The following is a 15873-nucleotide window of genomic DNA, read 5'->3' as shown; positions in this document are numbered from 1 at the left end:
CTTGTGCAGGGGCGCTTGACATTTGTTGGCGAGCTGCCCGAGTTGCTTCACTGGTGAGGTACGCCTTCCTTGGGCACAGGCCTGCTGTGACCCCGAATTTGCTGGTAGGCAGGTAGGTTTGTTAATTTTAAGTCTTTGTTCTGTTTATGGTGGGAATTTGTTAATGTCTTTATCTCCTTTTCAGGTGCGAAGGTCTTAATGCTGGCGTGCCGGATGGAGAGGCATGTTTTCTAGGTAAGAGAAAGCGCAAAGCGCAACGCCTTTATTGTCTTTTAAAGCTAACCTGTGTTTTCTTCTTCTCCTCACAGGCCGCTGTGGTGCTGCGAGTGGATGAGAGCGCAATGAAAATCAGGCCCCCGGAATCCGTTAAGGTAGGTACAGCGCTGTGCGGTTGTTTAATATTGAAAGCAAACCTGAATATGTGTTTTCCTTTGCAGATGTTGCTGTGGTGCTCCGGATGGAAGCTTGGCGTAGCGCGATGGAATTCAGGTAAGACTGATGGAATTCGATGTTTTGGAAGCGCTTGTACTAATATTGTTTTTCCCTTTCTCGTTATTGCAGGTCGCAATGTTCGAACAGCAGCTGTGATAGCGGTTCGCTGGAAGTCCTTAAGCTAGTACTCACAGGTGAGTGATGTTTCTTCTTCTCTCAGTTTCCACAGATTGCAGCCCAGTTGAGATGCTGAGTGCTGGATGGTGTTTTCTCAGGTAAGACAGAATAATCTTGTTCTTGCAGGATTACAGGAAGATGCTGAAGACCAGGAGCTGGACACGGTGAGCATCACGCTGCGGGTTGCAGAATAACTCGAAGCGTGTTCTGCAGTCAGGGTGTGGTTGATATAGCTCAGGTAAAGTAGTACCAGGGAAAGCAGTTCCAGGCCTGCCACACCCAAAACATTACACCACATGGCTTTGTTCTTAGAACTAGACTGTGTGGGTGCTTTTATGTTGGATTTAAAGGCCCATGTACATAAATGGGACCTAGGTTGAACAGCCCTTCTTTCCTACATATGAGCCTGGTGCCAAAGGCGCCAGGACTGGCTCCAGGAGCCCTTTTACAGTGGTCTTAAGGCCCTCAGGGTTCTGGTGGGAGCCTGCTTGTGGCACAACTTGTGCCCCCTCACAGTAGTCATGACAGCCGGGGAAGATGGTGCAGTGGAGTTCGTCTCGGGGTTAATTGGTCCCACTAACCCAAGGGAAGAAGTCGTCCCTTCTGGAGCTTCTCTGTCGAAGTGAAAAAGGAGTTTCAGCACAGCAGACAGGCTTCACCGGGCAATTCAAAGGTCCATGAGGATACAGCAAGCTTCATTCACGGTTTGTCGGGTGTTTGTTCCAGTGGTCGACTCACACTAGTCCCAAAACCCTCACCTTATAAGCGGGTTTCTCCCATTCATGCACAGCCTAGGCTGGCAATCACACAGTAGGGGGGCTGCCCTGAAAGGACAGCCATGCAATCAGGGCTGGTTGCATTCAGGCATACCAAGAGATGAAGGACAGGGGTGGTTTCAGAAACCTCCCTCACATCCTGCCTTTCCAGAGACACTGGAGCCAGAGGCGGGCTTCAGAGCGGAAACCCGCCAAAGACAAAAGGAACAAAGAGCTCCAATCTGCCTTGACACACAGAGTAAAACCCTAGACAGATCTCACAAACAGAAAATGGCGAAAAAAGACGAACGGGCCATTTTGACGAAATGGTCACCCATGGGTGCTATAGTGCATCTGAGGATTCAGCCTGCGGTAGGAATATTAAAACACTGCCACGAGCCATTTAAAGTAGTGAGGTTAAGATACATTTGTTTACATGAGAACATAGGATAAGGGGCTACTAGGCAACCCCCCCAGGATTCCACATAACATGGTGTGTGCTGCACCTACAAAGAGAAAAGGTAAGTAAAGTCAATTTCACTTTACTATTCTTGGAAACAGTAGTTGATACAAGAAAAGGGATTTACCTTATGAGAAATCTAAACGATTTCTCTAACACTGCACAGGTGTTTGTCACCATACAAAAAGTAGATGCCTTTGGAGTTTGTCAGACTCCAAAAACAAAGGAAACGCATAATCCAAATCAAGTCAAAAACACATGAGAGTGAGAAAAAGGTTTCACTTACTCCAGGGTTAAAATTAAAAAGTCCTCAAGTCCAGCAAAAGAGCTGGGGGTCTCTAAGTTTGAAGAGAATTAGCACAGAAATGAGAATTCTCCCCAACAAGGGTCACAACAAAAGGTGCTCTGTGCCAAAGCATTTATATAAGTCATTGAGTGGCAAACAGGTTATTGGCATGAGTCCTAATGTCCATATGCAATTTTCGTAACCTGGCAAAGTGGTTGCCACCTTGAAAGACTATTTCACATGAAGTCACAAAATAAAAAAGGAATCACCGACGGTAAAAGATCAACAAAGCCGCATTTACTATCCATAACCAAGCCAAAGAAGGATCCCCCCAAAAAATGAGAAAAAAACTGGTCTCAGCAAATGAGTGTGTGTAGGTTATCGTAACGATTACTAGCTGAAAACAAAAAAAGGTTCTTCTAATGAAGAAAACAGGTTTATGCACACTAAATCTTCCAATTTTGAAAGAGCAGCAGTAAAAAGAAAATGACTAGATTGTGATAGTTGAGGAAGTTCTGAAATCCTTGCAAGGTAAGAAAAAAAAAATTAAAGATGGCCATCATTAGCTTGGAATTTAAAAGAAAATAGCGCCGGCCGGTTGTTTATTGCCAAATGGTTCTATACAATGATAAAATGAAAAAACACCTGCAACGGCTAAGGATACAATTTCTCAACCACCTAACCTTTATTTTATTTTCTCCACAGCTTTGGTTTCAGTCCAATCATCTTTTCAGCATGATCTTTTTATTTATCTGTCACTGGATTGCTGTTCACAGAAACAGCAGGATCAAATTACTGCAAATTAGTGGATTCCCTTGGTAAATAGAACTGTGAACCATGCTTAATGTTCCAGTTCGGGAACAAATTCAACTGACTGGTTTCAATTGAGGAATATAACCAAATCTAACAATTTCTTCTGTGGTACATTGATATTGATATTTTATTTCTATCGCGCTCGTAAACAGGTGTTTCAGAGCGCGACAAGGCAAGGGAGGGGAACAGGGGAGAACAAAACAGCGATCTTACTAAGCCCAGTGACATTGAGAATGCGCAAGTGCATGGGGGAGGAGGAGGGGAAAAGTGCATGGAAGGGGGGTGAAGTGGAAAGTGCGAAGCAGAGGAGAAACAGATGAATAACAATAAATAAATAATAAAGTGGTAGTGCAGACAGCAATTTGCAAGTGCTAGGTTTAAGGCAGCAGACAGGGTAGGTCTGATAAGTGCAGGAAGAAAAGGGGGGGCTGTATGGGTACAGATACAGACCCCAGTGCAAGGGGTGGCCCGGAGGCAGTGCGGGAGGGTGGCAGGGTGAGCAGGTATCTGGGCCCGGAGGACACAGGGTGGCCAGTTGCACGGTGCCAAGAGAGAACAGATCAGCAGGCGAGAGGGGGAGAGAGGGCAGAAGAAAAGAGGAAAGTCTTGAGGTGCTTCCGGAACCGGAAATGGTTCTCCTCAAGTTTTAGAGTGGCAGGGAGGCTATTCCAGAGGGAGGCCCCAGCCGAAGACAGATCTACCCCCAGCTCGTTTCTTTGAAAAACGACTGACCCTGAGGGATTTGGAGGTAGAGGAGAGGAGAGCTCGAGGGGGGAGGTACTTGCGGAGGAATAGCTGAAGTTATTTTGGATCCAGGCCCCAGAAAGCCTTGTGGAACATGCAGAGGGTTTTGAATTTAATCCTTGCATCCGCTGGGAGCCAAGGGAGAGATTTCACAGCTGGAGAGATACGATCCCAGGGCTTGAGGCCAAGGACAAATCTTGCAGTCTTGTTCTGGATTAGTTGCAGAGGGCGGAGAGTAGAGGCAGGTAGATTTAGAAAGAGGATTTTACAATAGTCCAAGCTAGAGAGAACCAGAGCTTGGGATACCATGAATAAATTCCATGTCTTAGAAGATGATTATTAGAGAGACTTTCCTAAGTGTGACCTCAGAGCAAGAATAGGTTAATGTACATTGCAAAGAAAATAGCTTTTAAAATGACTGGTATTAGTCATGCAGTCACAATAAAGTCATTTGTTGGCATTGGACAATTGCTTGCAAATACCTTTCAATTCCCCATGCCCCACTCGCCCAAGACGGCCTATCACGATTCTCCAGGGCAGTGATGTCATCTGCACAATTCCAATGCACCATTCCCACAACTTCTGTAATCCGTTTTTTCGAGCGGACACCTTGCTCCTTCGCGACCTGCAAAACAAAACGGGAAACTATTTGCATGACTAACAGTTAAAATATCATGTCACTCAATTTTATTTACTCCGATCTAGATTCTGAAAGACCAAATGTGAAAAATGTGTTTTTCCCATGGGGGAAGCAGGATTATACATTTTCCAAGTTAAGGATTTGCATATCTGACATATGTATAAATCAAGAAAGAGAAGAAACTTCACAGCAATGCAATAATGAATTGTGCAATACTGATCTAAAATCATTGCATGGATTAAAGATGACAGTAATGTCAAAAAAATGATGCTCCTAAATCTAAGTGTATATGATTTTCAGACTTCTTTGCTTTGCATGAAAGCATAGTTTAAGTTCATGAATAGTAAAAATCCTCCTGTCTACACGCCCGGAAAGACGTATCCTTTGATGTTTACATTTGTATTATAACATTTGGTCTTTGGAGCCTTTTCCAAACAACTTGCTCTGTGAGCAGTACACATATAGAAACATTTTCTGCAGCCATGATTAATCTTGTATTTAATTTCTTAGGATGTAATATCTTTGCATGAGGTATATGTTGCACATCATCCAAATTAAAAGGCAGGAAAACAGTAAGCCAACGAGGACAGAAGTTGACGCCAACTTCTATTCCAATAAAAAACTTAAAACTTGGCAAAGTGGACAAAATAGGGCTTTTTAAGGCAGATATTCAACCATGTCAGATTCCAAAAGTAACACTCTGGAAGGCATTAGTAAACCATCAATATTTGAAGGTGGCCTTCCATCACACACTCCATGACTAAAGGTGGCTCTCATGTGGGATAATGTGTAAGAATGTGTTTTTGGGGTGTGAAAAAGAGAGAAGGGAGTGGAGGCAAGGCTAGAAGTAGAAAGAGAAAAACATGCAGTTAAGTGCTGGGAGTAGGCACATGGAACAAAAATGGATTTGCTTATGGCTTACCCATGCCCTGATCCAATGTTAACTTTAAAAATGAAACAATTGCTCAAACGTGAAATGAAGTTAGTTCCTAAAAGATTGTTCTGCCATATTTGCCTATCCACTGTAAGATTTAAATACCTATGCCTAAAAGCAGAAGGGTGAATTTATTAAAGGTACTTGGTGGAGAAATCGATTTTGGAGTTCTGGCCGAACACAACCAGGTGCCATGCACACTGTTAAGCCGAAAAATAAATGAAACGGGCAGCAGACAACGGTGGGTGCAATTCTAGACTACACCCCTGTCTTTATTCCGGAGGCTCACTTAAAGCTTGAATCAAAGAATATGCACAGGCAAAATAAGAAAAATGCATCTCCTGCCCCACTGACTGACTGTGGATATGCCGAATCGACCTGCCGTTGAAAGGTGGTCAAAGGCTGGCAAAAATGGGGTTGCACTGTTTAACTTCACTATCCATGGCAGGTCACTGTCTGGTACCTTGACCACTTCATGGCCACTCTCAAAGGTCACCTCATAAGTGTAGGTCTCCTCATGGTGGCAGACATTTAAATACACTTATAAAGAGTATATCAAGTTTGATAATAAGAGCACTGAGAAAGGCAAATGGGATTCACTCATTGTCATAGGTTCACCACCATGCAAATAAGGAAATGCCCAGTGTCATTGTTCAATGTACGTTCACAATTATTGCTGGTGTGGATCTGTATTAGTGAAGTCACTTTGCTGTTCTTTCTGTACTGTTTAAGTGCAGCCCCAGCAGAATGAACTGCAACAAATACTGTTCATGCAAGGACAGCAGAGACAATACTGCCCTTTGTAGTGGGAGGCTATTTCGCACCATTCTTTTTTGTGAATACGATTTCTTATTTGACTATTGTAAATGCTTTTAAGCTTTTCTCTAACATATTAGATGAGCTCTGACTACTGATATATTTCCAGCCGCAGGGATGGACTGAGGTCTGCACAGGTTTGGCCATGGTGCTACTTTAGAAGATGGAAAATTCCTTATTTCCAACACCTACTCTTACCTGTTTGGCACATCGATGTTCACGATGCAGGTTTCCAGAAGTTCTCCATGAAGGTCTGTACAGGACGCCAGGAGCCAACGTTGGTCGTGAGACAAGCAATAGCTTACGAATAGGACGTTATACCTCTGACTGGCTTCGCCAGAAGCCTCCCCCATTTCCGTCTGTTTGTCTTTGACTGGTGCCAATATGAAGGGTGGTGAATAGAGCTGGATAGGGCTTGGACGCTGTAAGTAAAACAATAAGACAGATTAAGCTAAGCCTTCTATCAATAGTACTTTGGTATGGTCTGGTAATGTTTATTTGTAAAGCGCCTATACATAGGCAAGGGTTTCAAAGTGCTCAAGGGGAAAAACAACAGTCATTCAGAGCCCTTGAATTTCTGCACAAGTCTGCACAGGCAGACTAAGCACATAAAATACATATAATACAATCAACAGTGTAGATAACAGCAAATAGGTCTGACCACGATTCTGCAGTTTTTCCAAGGGCATTGAGGTGCCACCATGCAAGGAGGGGACACAGGGACGATAGACGGTCTTCAAGGCATGGTTCGTTCAGATTGTTAAAGTGCTTGAATAGTGTTTGAATCAAACACTATTGGAAGTATGAAACCTTTGGCCCAAACAGGGATAAAAAGTTGTACCATTAAAGTGGTGGCTTAGGCGAAATATTTCAAAGGGGTGAACAGGCACACATATCAAAAAAAATATTAATATATGACAAATTAAAAGTGACATTCACAAAGAAAGGCAGCAGGGGACAGGCAGCTACTGAAAAACACAAATAAACATAGGCCACATATCGTGCATGACCACAAGCTCAACTCGTACTGGTGTTTTACACTGATACTATGCTTGTTGCCTCTGCTTTGTTCCAAATCTTTAAAAAAGTAAACGATCATATGTGCCAGAGTCAATGCCGTTAAAAATTTTGTGGTTACCCGAAGAGATTTTATGCACTTCAATCACTCTTATTAAGTTAAATATAAAACATTGGTTATCTATCTATAGCAACAGAATACCCCTGTGGTAAACTTACTAATAAACACTTTATGCTATTTTCAGGATTAGCAAATGCTTCTTCAGGAAATTGACCAAAGCTCTGATGAAAAACTTAGTATGGTCAGGTGTGTGTGTGTGTGTGTGTGTGGCAGGTGCAGCTAATGGTACACCGATTTCTTGAGAAAAATCTTTAGAAAGGGCCAGTCTGGTTTCCCAGATCTTGAAAAGTATCGGAGAGCTATTGTGTTAAAGAAAATGTGTCACTGGTTCAGATGGAAGGACAGAGATGCCTCCAACTGGGTAAACATGGAGGCATGTCCAGTCTAAGAATTCAATCCTGACAGCTTATATACTACTAGTAAACAAACCCCGGGAAGGGAGCTGCCCACTGTGATATACCGTAGGTTTATACTGACTGGATGAGTAAGAATGACTGGGTCTTTTCATTTTCCTGCAGATTAATAATAGCATTGTGTGAGGCCACCAGGGGGTGCACGGATGGTGGCAGCCTTAGTGTTGCTCTCGTTCCACGGGGTCTAAAAGTGTGTTCAGCCCCCACATTTGCCCCCCCTCAAACGGTAGAAACGGGTCCATACCGCGCAGGAGGCCGCCCGGCATAAGTGTGCAAAGTTTGGTGGTGATCGCTCCTTGATGAGACAAGATACAGCGGAAAGAAGTCTGCCCGTGAGAGTGGGGAGGTTTGCCCTGCCTTGGCATACCAGGACAGCGATATTTAACTTTGTTTTGGGGAGCGTGCAGGTGTCTGCGACCTGTGCGCGGATGAGGCCCGGGACCATTCATGACGGTCCAGGTGAGCGGCGAGAGAAGGGACGGCATCCCGCTGGCAGAGGGGGCCTGAAATAATGGTTGTTTGGAGCCTGCACCTTGGCTGAGGGGCTGGCATGCAGAGGAGGTGGTGGACAGTGTATCCTGGCAACTGGAGGCAGGGGCCTTGAAGTGGTCTTGTGGTTTTAGTTTGGTGGAGACCCCACGTTCTCCCATGGTGGGTGCTAGTGGCAGGGTGTTGGAGCAGTTTACCAGGAGAGGCGGCCTTGCGTGGCTGGCCCTGCCGTTTGAGTGCTGTGCTGGGTTGCTTTGTCTTCTGGGCTTCCGCACTTGGCTGGGAATTGGATGCAGCATCAGTGGTTTGGTGACTTGTGGTGGACTGGCCCTGGGCCTCTGGCTTTTTGGATCTTGGGGTGTGCTCCCAGACGGCAGGAAGGGGTGTGGGGGCGTCTTCTTTTTCACCGACTTCCACCCTCATGGACTGGAAAACGTTGTCTCAGAGGTTTTATTCTGCTGCCCCCAATCCACTTCTGGTAGAGTAGGAGACAGGTCCCTTGATCAGCGCTGAGGTCCCCGCCTAGGCTGCGGCTACAATAAAGTATATAATGGCCTTACTGGAAGAGGTACAGGGAGCTGGCAGGGGCCTGTGACCTGTGCGTGGCAGAGGCCCGGGACGTTTGATGACTGTACAGGTGAGCAGTGAGAGAAGGGATGGCGTCCCGCTGGCCCTAAGGGACTGAAAGACTGGTTGTTCGGAGCCAGGGTCTTGTCTGAGGGGAGGGCGTGCAGAGGAGGCTCTGGACAGTGGGTCATGGGACTGATCGCCCAAGCGTGTCGCACAGGCCTGGCAATGGAAGGTCCTGGCAACTGGAGGTGGGGGCCTTGAGGCGGTCTTGAGGTTTCAGTTTGGTGGAGACCCCACATCCTTCCTTGGTGGGTGGTATTCGTTTGGTGACGACCCCACCAAGGATGGATGTGGGGTCTCCACCAAGCTGAAACCTCAAGGCCCCCACCTCCAGTTGGCAGGACCTTCCATTGCTTGGCCTGTGCGACACCACCTGTGGGGTGTTGGAGCAGCTTACCGGGAGAGGAGGCCTTGCACGGCCAGCCCTGCCCTTGGGTGCTGGACGGGGTTGCTTCATCTTGTGGGCCTCCGCACTTGCCTGGGAATTGGATGCAGCCTCATAGGAGTTTGGTGACCTGCGGCAGACTTGTCCTGAGCCTCTTTATTTTTAGATCTTGGGGTGTGCTCCCAGACGGCGCGGGGGGGGGGGGGTCTTATTATTCATCAACTTCCACCCCCATTGACTGGAAAACGTCTCTTCAGAGGTTTCATTTTGCCACCCCAATGCACTTCTGGTAGAGCAGGAGACAGGTCCCTCGATCACGGCGGATGCCCCTGCTGAGGCTGCGGTGACAAAAAAGGATATAGTGGCCTTACTGAAAAGATGTACAGGGGATCCGTGATGACATAGCAGTCTGGTTGGATAAACGTGTCGACAAGATTGACTACTGACTTACTGACTGTTAAGCAGAATCCTGTGCAGTGCCCTTAGGGACCACTACACACAATTAAGACCACAAGTGGTAATGCAAGTTCACCTTCGGTACAAGCCTGTACTACTATGTTAAAGTGGTAGCAGTAGCAGAGCATCCAGGCTTATCTCAAGAGTATAGGAGCAGTAGCAGAGATTACACAAATGGACCACAATTACTGTGACTCAAGCAAACACTGACTCAGGTTTCAGGTAAAAAATAGAAGTACATTTATTTTTAAACCATCTGTTATAAAATACAACACTTTTATAAATTCAAAACCACACGTAAAATACAGTACAAACAACCAATTCTCTTGGCACTGAACAACTCAAGGTAAGTACCTTATGTTTTGGCGGACTGGTGTGAAACAAAAGACGTTACCGTGAATACATATGCAAGCACTTTTTGACAGTTCGGTCTTACTAAAGATACGCATATCCGCAGCAAGAAATGTTACCGGGGCAAAACACACTCAGCACCTGAGCGAACCAGAGAGAGTTGGGGGGCAAAAATCATAGGCAATACTTTTCTCAAGACAGACAGGATCAGAGAACACTCGCTGACAGCAATACAAAAGTCAATAGGCCGGAGCCAGTGTCAAGTGGAACCGGGTTCCTGTTGTCGAGGATCACACAGTCAGACAGTTCAAGATTCAACGTTGCTAGGAGTACTTGGTTATTGTTAACAGAGGAAGCAAAAGTTATAAGAGGGAAGGAACACAAGGGCAAGCCTTGGAGGAGGAGAAAAGGGATTCACCCTAGTTCCACGAAGCAGAACCTTATTCAATGAAGAAGCTGGTGCCACGGCAGTTGTTCCTGGTATTTTCCTGCAGACCCACTATTCCTGGAGCTTTGGTCGTGGAGACGGGAAGGAGGACGTCTGGAGGGGTATGCACCACTCAGGGGTGAGTCCAGCAGCAGCGACAGTGAATAAGAGGTGCGCTCCTTTAAAACAGGAGAGGCTCTTCAGATGGCTATCCGGACCATGGCAGTAGGGTGCAGTGATTTCGACCACGAAGAGGATCCTCTGGCTGTGGAAGATGAGCTGGTTGACCCCACCAGGCTCAAGGGAAGAAGACTCCGGACTGGATCTTCTGTGGTCGTTGAAAAGTAGATAGCTCAGGACTGCAGCAGGGCTTCACCGGGACGGGGTAGTTGCAGCAGCCGTCTTCTTCTCCGCTTCTCTTTGTTTCCTTGCAGTTCCAGTGGCGACAGACTTCCAGCCCAAGAGTCCTGCCTTTTATGCGGAAATCCCCCATTCACACAGCCTGCCCGTCAATCACGCAGCAGGGGCAACCACCTCAGCCAATCATGGCAAAGTGCGACTTGGGGTTCCAAGGTTACCCTGTGCAGGGGGTGACTACACCCCTCCCTCACATTCAGCCCATCTAGACACCCAGGCGCCCAGGAGGGCTCCTTGGCAGAAGCCCGCCAAAAGACGGTGAACAAAGAAGGCAAACCTGGTTTGCCGCGCAAAGTAAAACACAAGAAGGACTTTAACAAAAAGAAATGGTGACTAAACCCAACCGGAGCAAAAAGAAAGAGTATTTGGTCAAGCGGGTTTATGTTCGAGGCTACTATAATAGCCTAGAACAATACCACGTTTATATAGTATAATTGCGGTAGAAATGTTAGGGTAGATACCACTGCCACCAGCCAGGTCTAAATGTTAAATGAGCAAAACAAAGCTCAGAGAGGCACAGACAACAAGGGGTAGGATTTAACCCTTTCCAGTACTCATGTAAGATAGGTTGTACTGGGTCTGTAGTTTTAAAGTGACTATAAAGTTAATGGCAACTTTACCTGTTTCTGGGGGACAGTAGTCAGCCCCAGAAAAAGGAGTCATTGGAAAGTCTTAGAGACAACCCTGTGTTACCGCACTGAAGGTGCTGTGTAACACGCACAACAAGTTTGGGCTCATGGAGTGGTGTGCTCCAGAGTCCAAGACCACACAACAAGTAGGAATGCACATAACAAAACACTGGTAAGAGTGAGGAAGAGAGGCACTCTCTTACCAAGTGGAAAAAAAACTCCAGAAATCCAGCAAAGCTGCTTAGGGACTTACTAGGTAAGGGAAATTAGCCATAGAATGAGAATTCTCCCTAACACTGATGATAGAAACAAACCAAACTTCCCTTGGTACGGTGGAGCTTCAAGTCGACATGATGCTCTCCGAATTGAAAAGGAGGGAATCTGAACAGACCCTCAAAATGGACGACTTAGAACCAGGAGAGGAGAAATCTGATTTTTGAGAATCCAGGATACTGAGGGTGAGACAGAATCGGACCTCAAGAAGATCATCCACCAGGTGATAAAATTTTAGTTTGGTGCCGATACAACTGCTGAACCCACCATTGATAGGGTTAATTGTGCGGGAGGTGGGGCGGAGGGGGGAGGCCTGTGCTTGCTAGCTTCCATTATCAGGAAAATACAAGAATTCTTGGGAAGGCGAGGAAGGAGGGTCTGGTCCTTCTTGGCCCATCCAGCATAACTTTCAGCCTTCACTTTAGCGAGAAGAATAATGCGTGTGCCCCCCCCTCACCCAATGGCTCACTGGGAAGGGAGTTTGCCATTGATGGGGGTTTCCCTTTTCCATCTCCTTTGAATAAGAGGGCGTCAAATATAGGGTAATCACTGAGGATGATACTCAGAATGGATCAGGAGTGAGCTCATGGGTCCACGGAAGGCACCAACTCAGGATGATGTGGTCTCAGCTAACAGTGATGGGTTTCACACGGTGGAGTGTGGGGGAAAGTGGGTTTTAGAGACGCTATGTTCCAGGGTCAAAGAAGTTCAAGAAACCGCCAACCAGGGGAGCTCCTTGAATTTCGGCTTCCCGTCAGGTGACAATTTCTTATTTGACACCTGAGAAGTGGCTGTTTTTCATCGTTTTGGACTGGTTTGGTTTGTTCTGAACATTGTCAAGGTTAGATGGAGGGAGGAGTGCAAACTTGGGGGTCCCTGGAGGATGGGAGGTGCACCCGCATATGGGGCCTGGGTTTTGATGAAGACCGGGATTAAGGGACTGGTTTCAATATATGTGCTGTAGTAATTTTGGTTATGGGGTGTGGGGGCTCATTTATATGGGTTTTTGTTGAAAGTTCTCAGTGGTCTGGGAATACCTGGTGGTCTGGTCCTCAGCCAGTGATATTAACAGGGTGGGGCTGAACGCCACAGGGCCAGCGGGGGGGCAGGTGGGAGGGGGATGTGTTGAGGGTTTTCAGGGAAGGGGAAGTCTGGTATAAGGCACTGGTCTTTGGAGATGGCTCTGGCCTGGGGATTTGCTTTTGTTGAAGGTGTGATGCTTTGTGGGTGTGAGTAACTAGATCAGGGGAGGTAGGGCGGACTGGTTACAGGTTTGTACGTTGAATGGGAAGGGGCTAAACTCGCTGGCCCAACGATCCCTGTTGCCTAGGGAATTTGAGGGGTAAAAGACGGGTTCCCTGTGGTCTGGTTGGACAGGTGTATTGGGCATCTGGTGCCTCCAAGAAGGGTGGGGATACTTTTTCACAAGAGAATGCGGGTGGACAGGGTGAAGATGTGGGAAAGCGGTGACTGGGGGCTCTCCTGGTCTAAGGGCCCGCTAAGGGAGTGTGGCTCACTTTTGCTGCGATTTATGCTCCTAACTAGGGTCAATTGCAATTTTATTTTGGGAGACAATTGGCAAGGTGGTGAGGGAATGCAGTGGGCATCGGATAGTGGAAGTGTCCTTAACATGTGGGCGGACCCTATGCTGGACCGATGGGGGCCGTGAGTGGAGGGCCGTGGGGTTCCACAGACAGGTGGTGGCGGTTTGCAGGACTGTATACACAAGATTTGCGTGGCGCCTCTTTCATCCCCAGGATATAAGTTTCACCTTTTATTCTCTGCCGCACGGGACCTACACCTCCATTGACTATCTCTGCGTATTGAGAGAGTTGTGGGACAGCACGTTTGCTTGCAAGATACTTCCGGTTATCGGATCATGACTTGGTGTTACTGGCTCTCTCATGGTCGGTGGTCGGGGCCGAGTGCCCACCACTCGTCGCGGTGTTCTAATGAGTCACTTTGGAAGGGCCCCGTGTTTCGGGAGGAATTGGAGGGAGCCATTAAGGAGTTTTTCCTGCTTAATGATACAGGGGAGGTGGATACATGTACCGTATGGGTTGCTGCTAAGGTGTCGTGGAGGGGCCTTTTGATTAGGGAAGGGGCCTGGAAAAAAAGGGAGAGGACTTTACTCAAAAATAGGCTATACAAGGAGATTGATATTCTGCAATGGGGAATCCAGAGATCGGATGTAAGGTGGGGGGGGGGCTGATGGAGAAGGTGAGGGGCAAAAGGGAGGAGTTTTGGTTATTGGAAGAGGGTAAGATTGTTCGAAAACTTCAATTTTTGAGCCAAACGTATTATGAGAAAGGGATAAGGCTGATGCACTCTTAGCTGACAGTCTCAGTGAGCAGTGGGCCGACAAATGGATTACAGCGATATAGGGCACTGAGGGCTGTGAGGAGACTAGTTCCGAAGGGATTGCGGAAAGATTCACCCCCTTTTATGAGGGATTGTATATGGGCGAGGGGTGTGGGGACTCCGGAGGGCTTGAGGCCAACCTGGCTGGGGTCTCACTTGCGGCTTGACACCTGATGAGGTGGTGGGTATGGACGGGTCTATAACATAGGAGGAAATAGTAGACACTATTCGTATGTAGTTCGGGAAGGCGCTGGTGGAGGATGGCTGCAAGTCAGGATTATATAAATTGTTTACAGGTTTACTTGCCCCCCACCTGACCAAGCTGTTTAACAGTATTTTGTCATCGGGCATGTTGCTGGATCTTTTGTGAAGGCCCTCACCCCGGTGATACCTAAGGAAGGTAAAGATCCCCGTCTTTGTAGTTCCTATAGGCCCATTTCCCTGCTTAATGTGGATGCAAAGATATTCACTCAGGTTCTCTCGACTAGGTTGGATGTTCATATGCCTAGACCGGTCCACTCGGACCAGGTTAGATATATAAGAGGGCAGATACAATACTATGAGGAAAACGATGCACCTTAAGGATTGGGAAAGTAGTAACGGAGGCAACCCTACGTTGGTTTCTATTGATGCGTAAAAGGCCTTCGATAGAGTTGAATTGGCCTTTCTCAAGGTGGTGTTGCCCAAGTTTGGATTTGGGAATAGGGTGTTGAATGGAATTATGGCCTTGTACAGGCCTTATACAGGAGTCTAAGGCGTGTGATGCAGCAAATTGTAGTTTTCTTTGCTGGTTTGGTTTGTCACAGGGTATGAGAATCAGCTGCCCCCTTTCGCCCCTACTGTTTGCTCTTTACATGGAACCACTTGCCCAAAGGTTGAGGGGGGATTTGCATATGCAAGGCATCACAGTGCGGGAGGTAGAGTATAAACTGGGGTTGTACGTGGATAACATTTTGTTGCATCTTTGGAATTCACTGGATTCAGGGCCGGTGGAAATGATTGAGCAATATGGAAAGTTTTTGGGGTCCAAAATCCATCTAGTTTCCCCTTTGGCCGTGAGGGGCATAGGGATCCCAGTGGGCTGAGCCATTTGGGATTGGAGGTGTGGGAGGACCCATTACAATATCAGCGAGTCCTTCTTACAAGGGATGTGATTGGGATGCATTAGGCTAACTACCCTCCACCTGCTGGGGAGGACGTTTCAAGATCTGGGAAAATGGCAAAGGTTCACCATATTGTGGATGGCACGTTTTAATGCCACCAAGAGGAATTTCCTTCCCAGATTGTTGCATCTATTTCAGATTCTCCCAGTCAGGGGTCCTGATGTGCTGCTTAGAGATGTGAAGGGGTGTCTTTTAAAAGTTCTTATGGCAGGAATAGAAAGCCTGAGTGGATTACGATGTTTTGGTACTTCCGGAAGAGTGGGGGGAGTGGGTTTCCTACACTTCTCCTTGTACTACAAGGTGGCTCTGCTTCAGATCATGATCCCTCACCTGAGGGAGCAGGGGGAGCGACAGTGGACTGGGCTTGGTAATCATCACCTACTACTGGTGACTAGGGGGAGGGGCTTTGGGTGCCGAAGAGCCTGATCCCACAGAGAAAAAGCATCCCATTCTTGGGGTCCACTGGCATATCTGGCGGAAGGGACTTGAGATGCAGGGGCTTACGACTTGGCCTTCCCCGTCGAGTCATTTCTGGGTGAGGGACCATATTCCAAATTTAGTGAGACAACAAAGTTGGTTTGAAGCGGGTTGGACAGTTGTGGAGGGGGCAGTTCACCCCCATATCTGACTTGGAAAAGGCACTGGGAATTCAGACTTATTATGAGAAACGTAAGGGTATTCTCA

General features: G+C 47.1%; 1 protein-coding gene across 1 annotated transcript in view; it reads right to left on the bottom strand.

The window, feature by feature from the left end:
* Positions 1 to 15873, bottom strand: part of MED13L (mediator complex subunit 13L) — a 2324591-nt gene that overhangs the window by 261221 nt on the left and 2047497 nt on the right. The window contains exons 24-25 of the mRNA XM_069619219.1: positions 6256 to 6479; positions 4150 to 4292 (exon numbers count right to left, since the gene is read on the bottom strand). Of these exons, the coding sequence (XP_069475320.1) occupies positions 4150 to 4292; positions 6256 to 6479 (367 nt within the window). The remainder of the gene's footprint in view (positions 1 to 4149; positions 4293 to 6255; positions 6480 to 15873) is intronic.

Source organism: Ambystoma mexicanum, chromosome 10 (genome assembly GCF_040938575.1).
Source record: "Ambystoma mexicanum isolate Mex_15411 chromosome 10, UKY_AmexF1_1, whole genome shotgun sequence".
Classification (NCBI taxonomy): Eukaryota; Metazoa; Chordata; class Amphibia; order Caudata; family Ambystomatidae; genus Ambystoma; species Ambystoma mexicanum.
The sequence above is the reverse complement of the archived record's forward strand: the minus strand, read 5'-3'. Positions and strand labels throughout refer to the sequence as shown.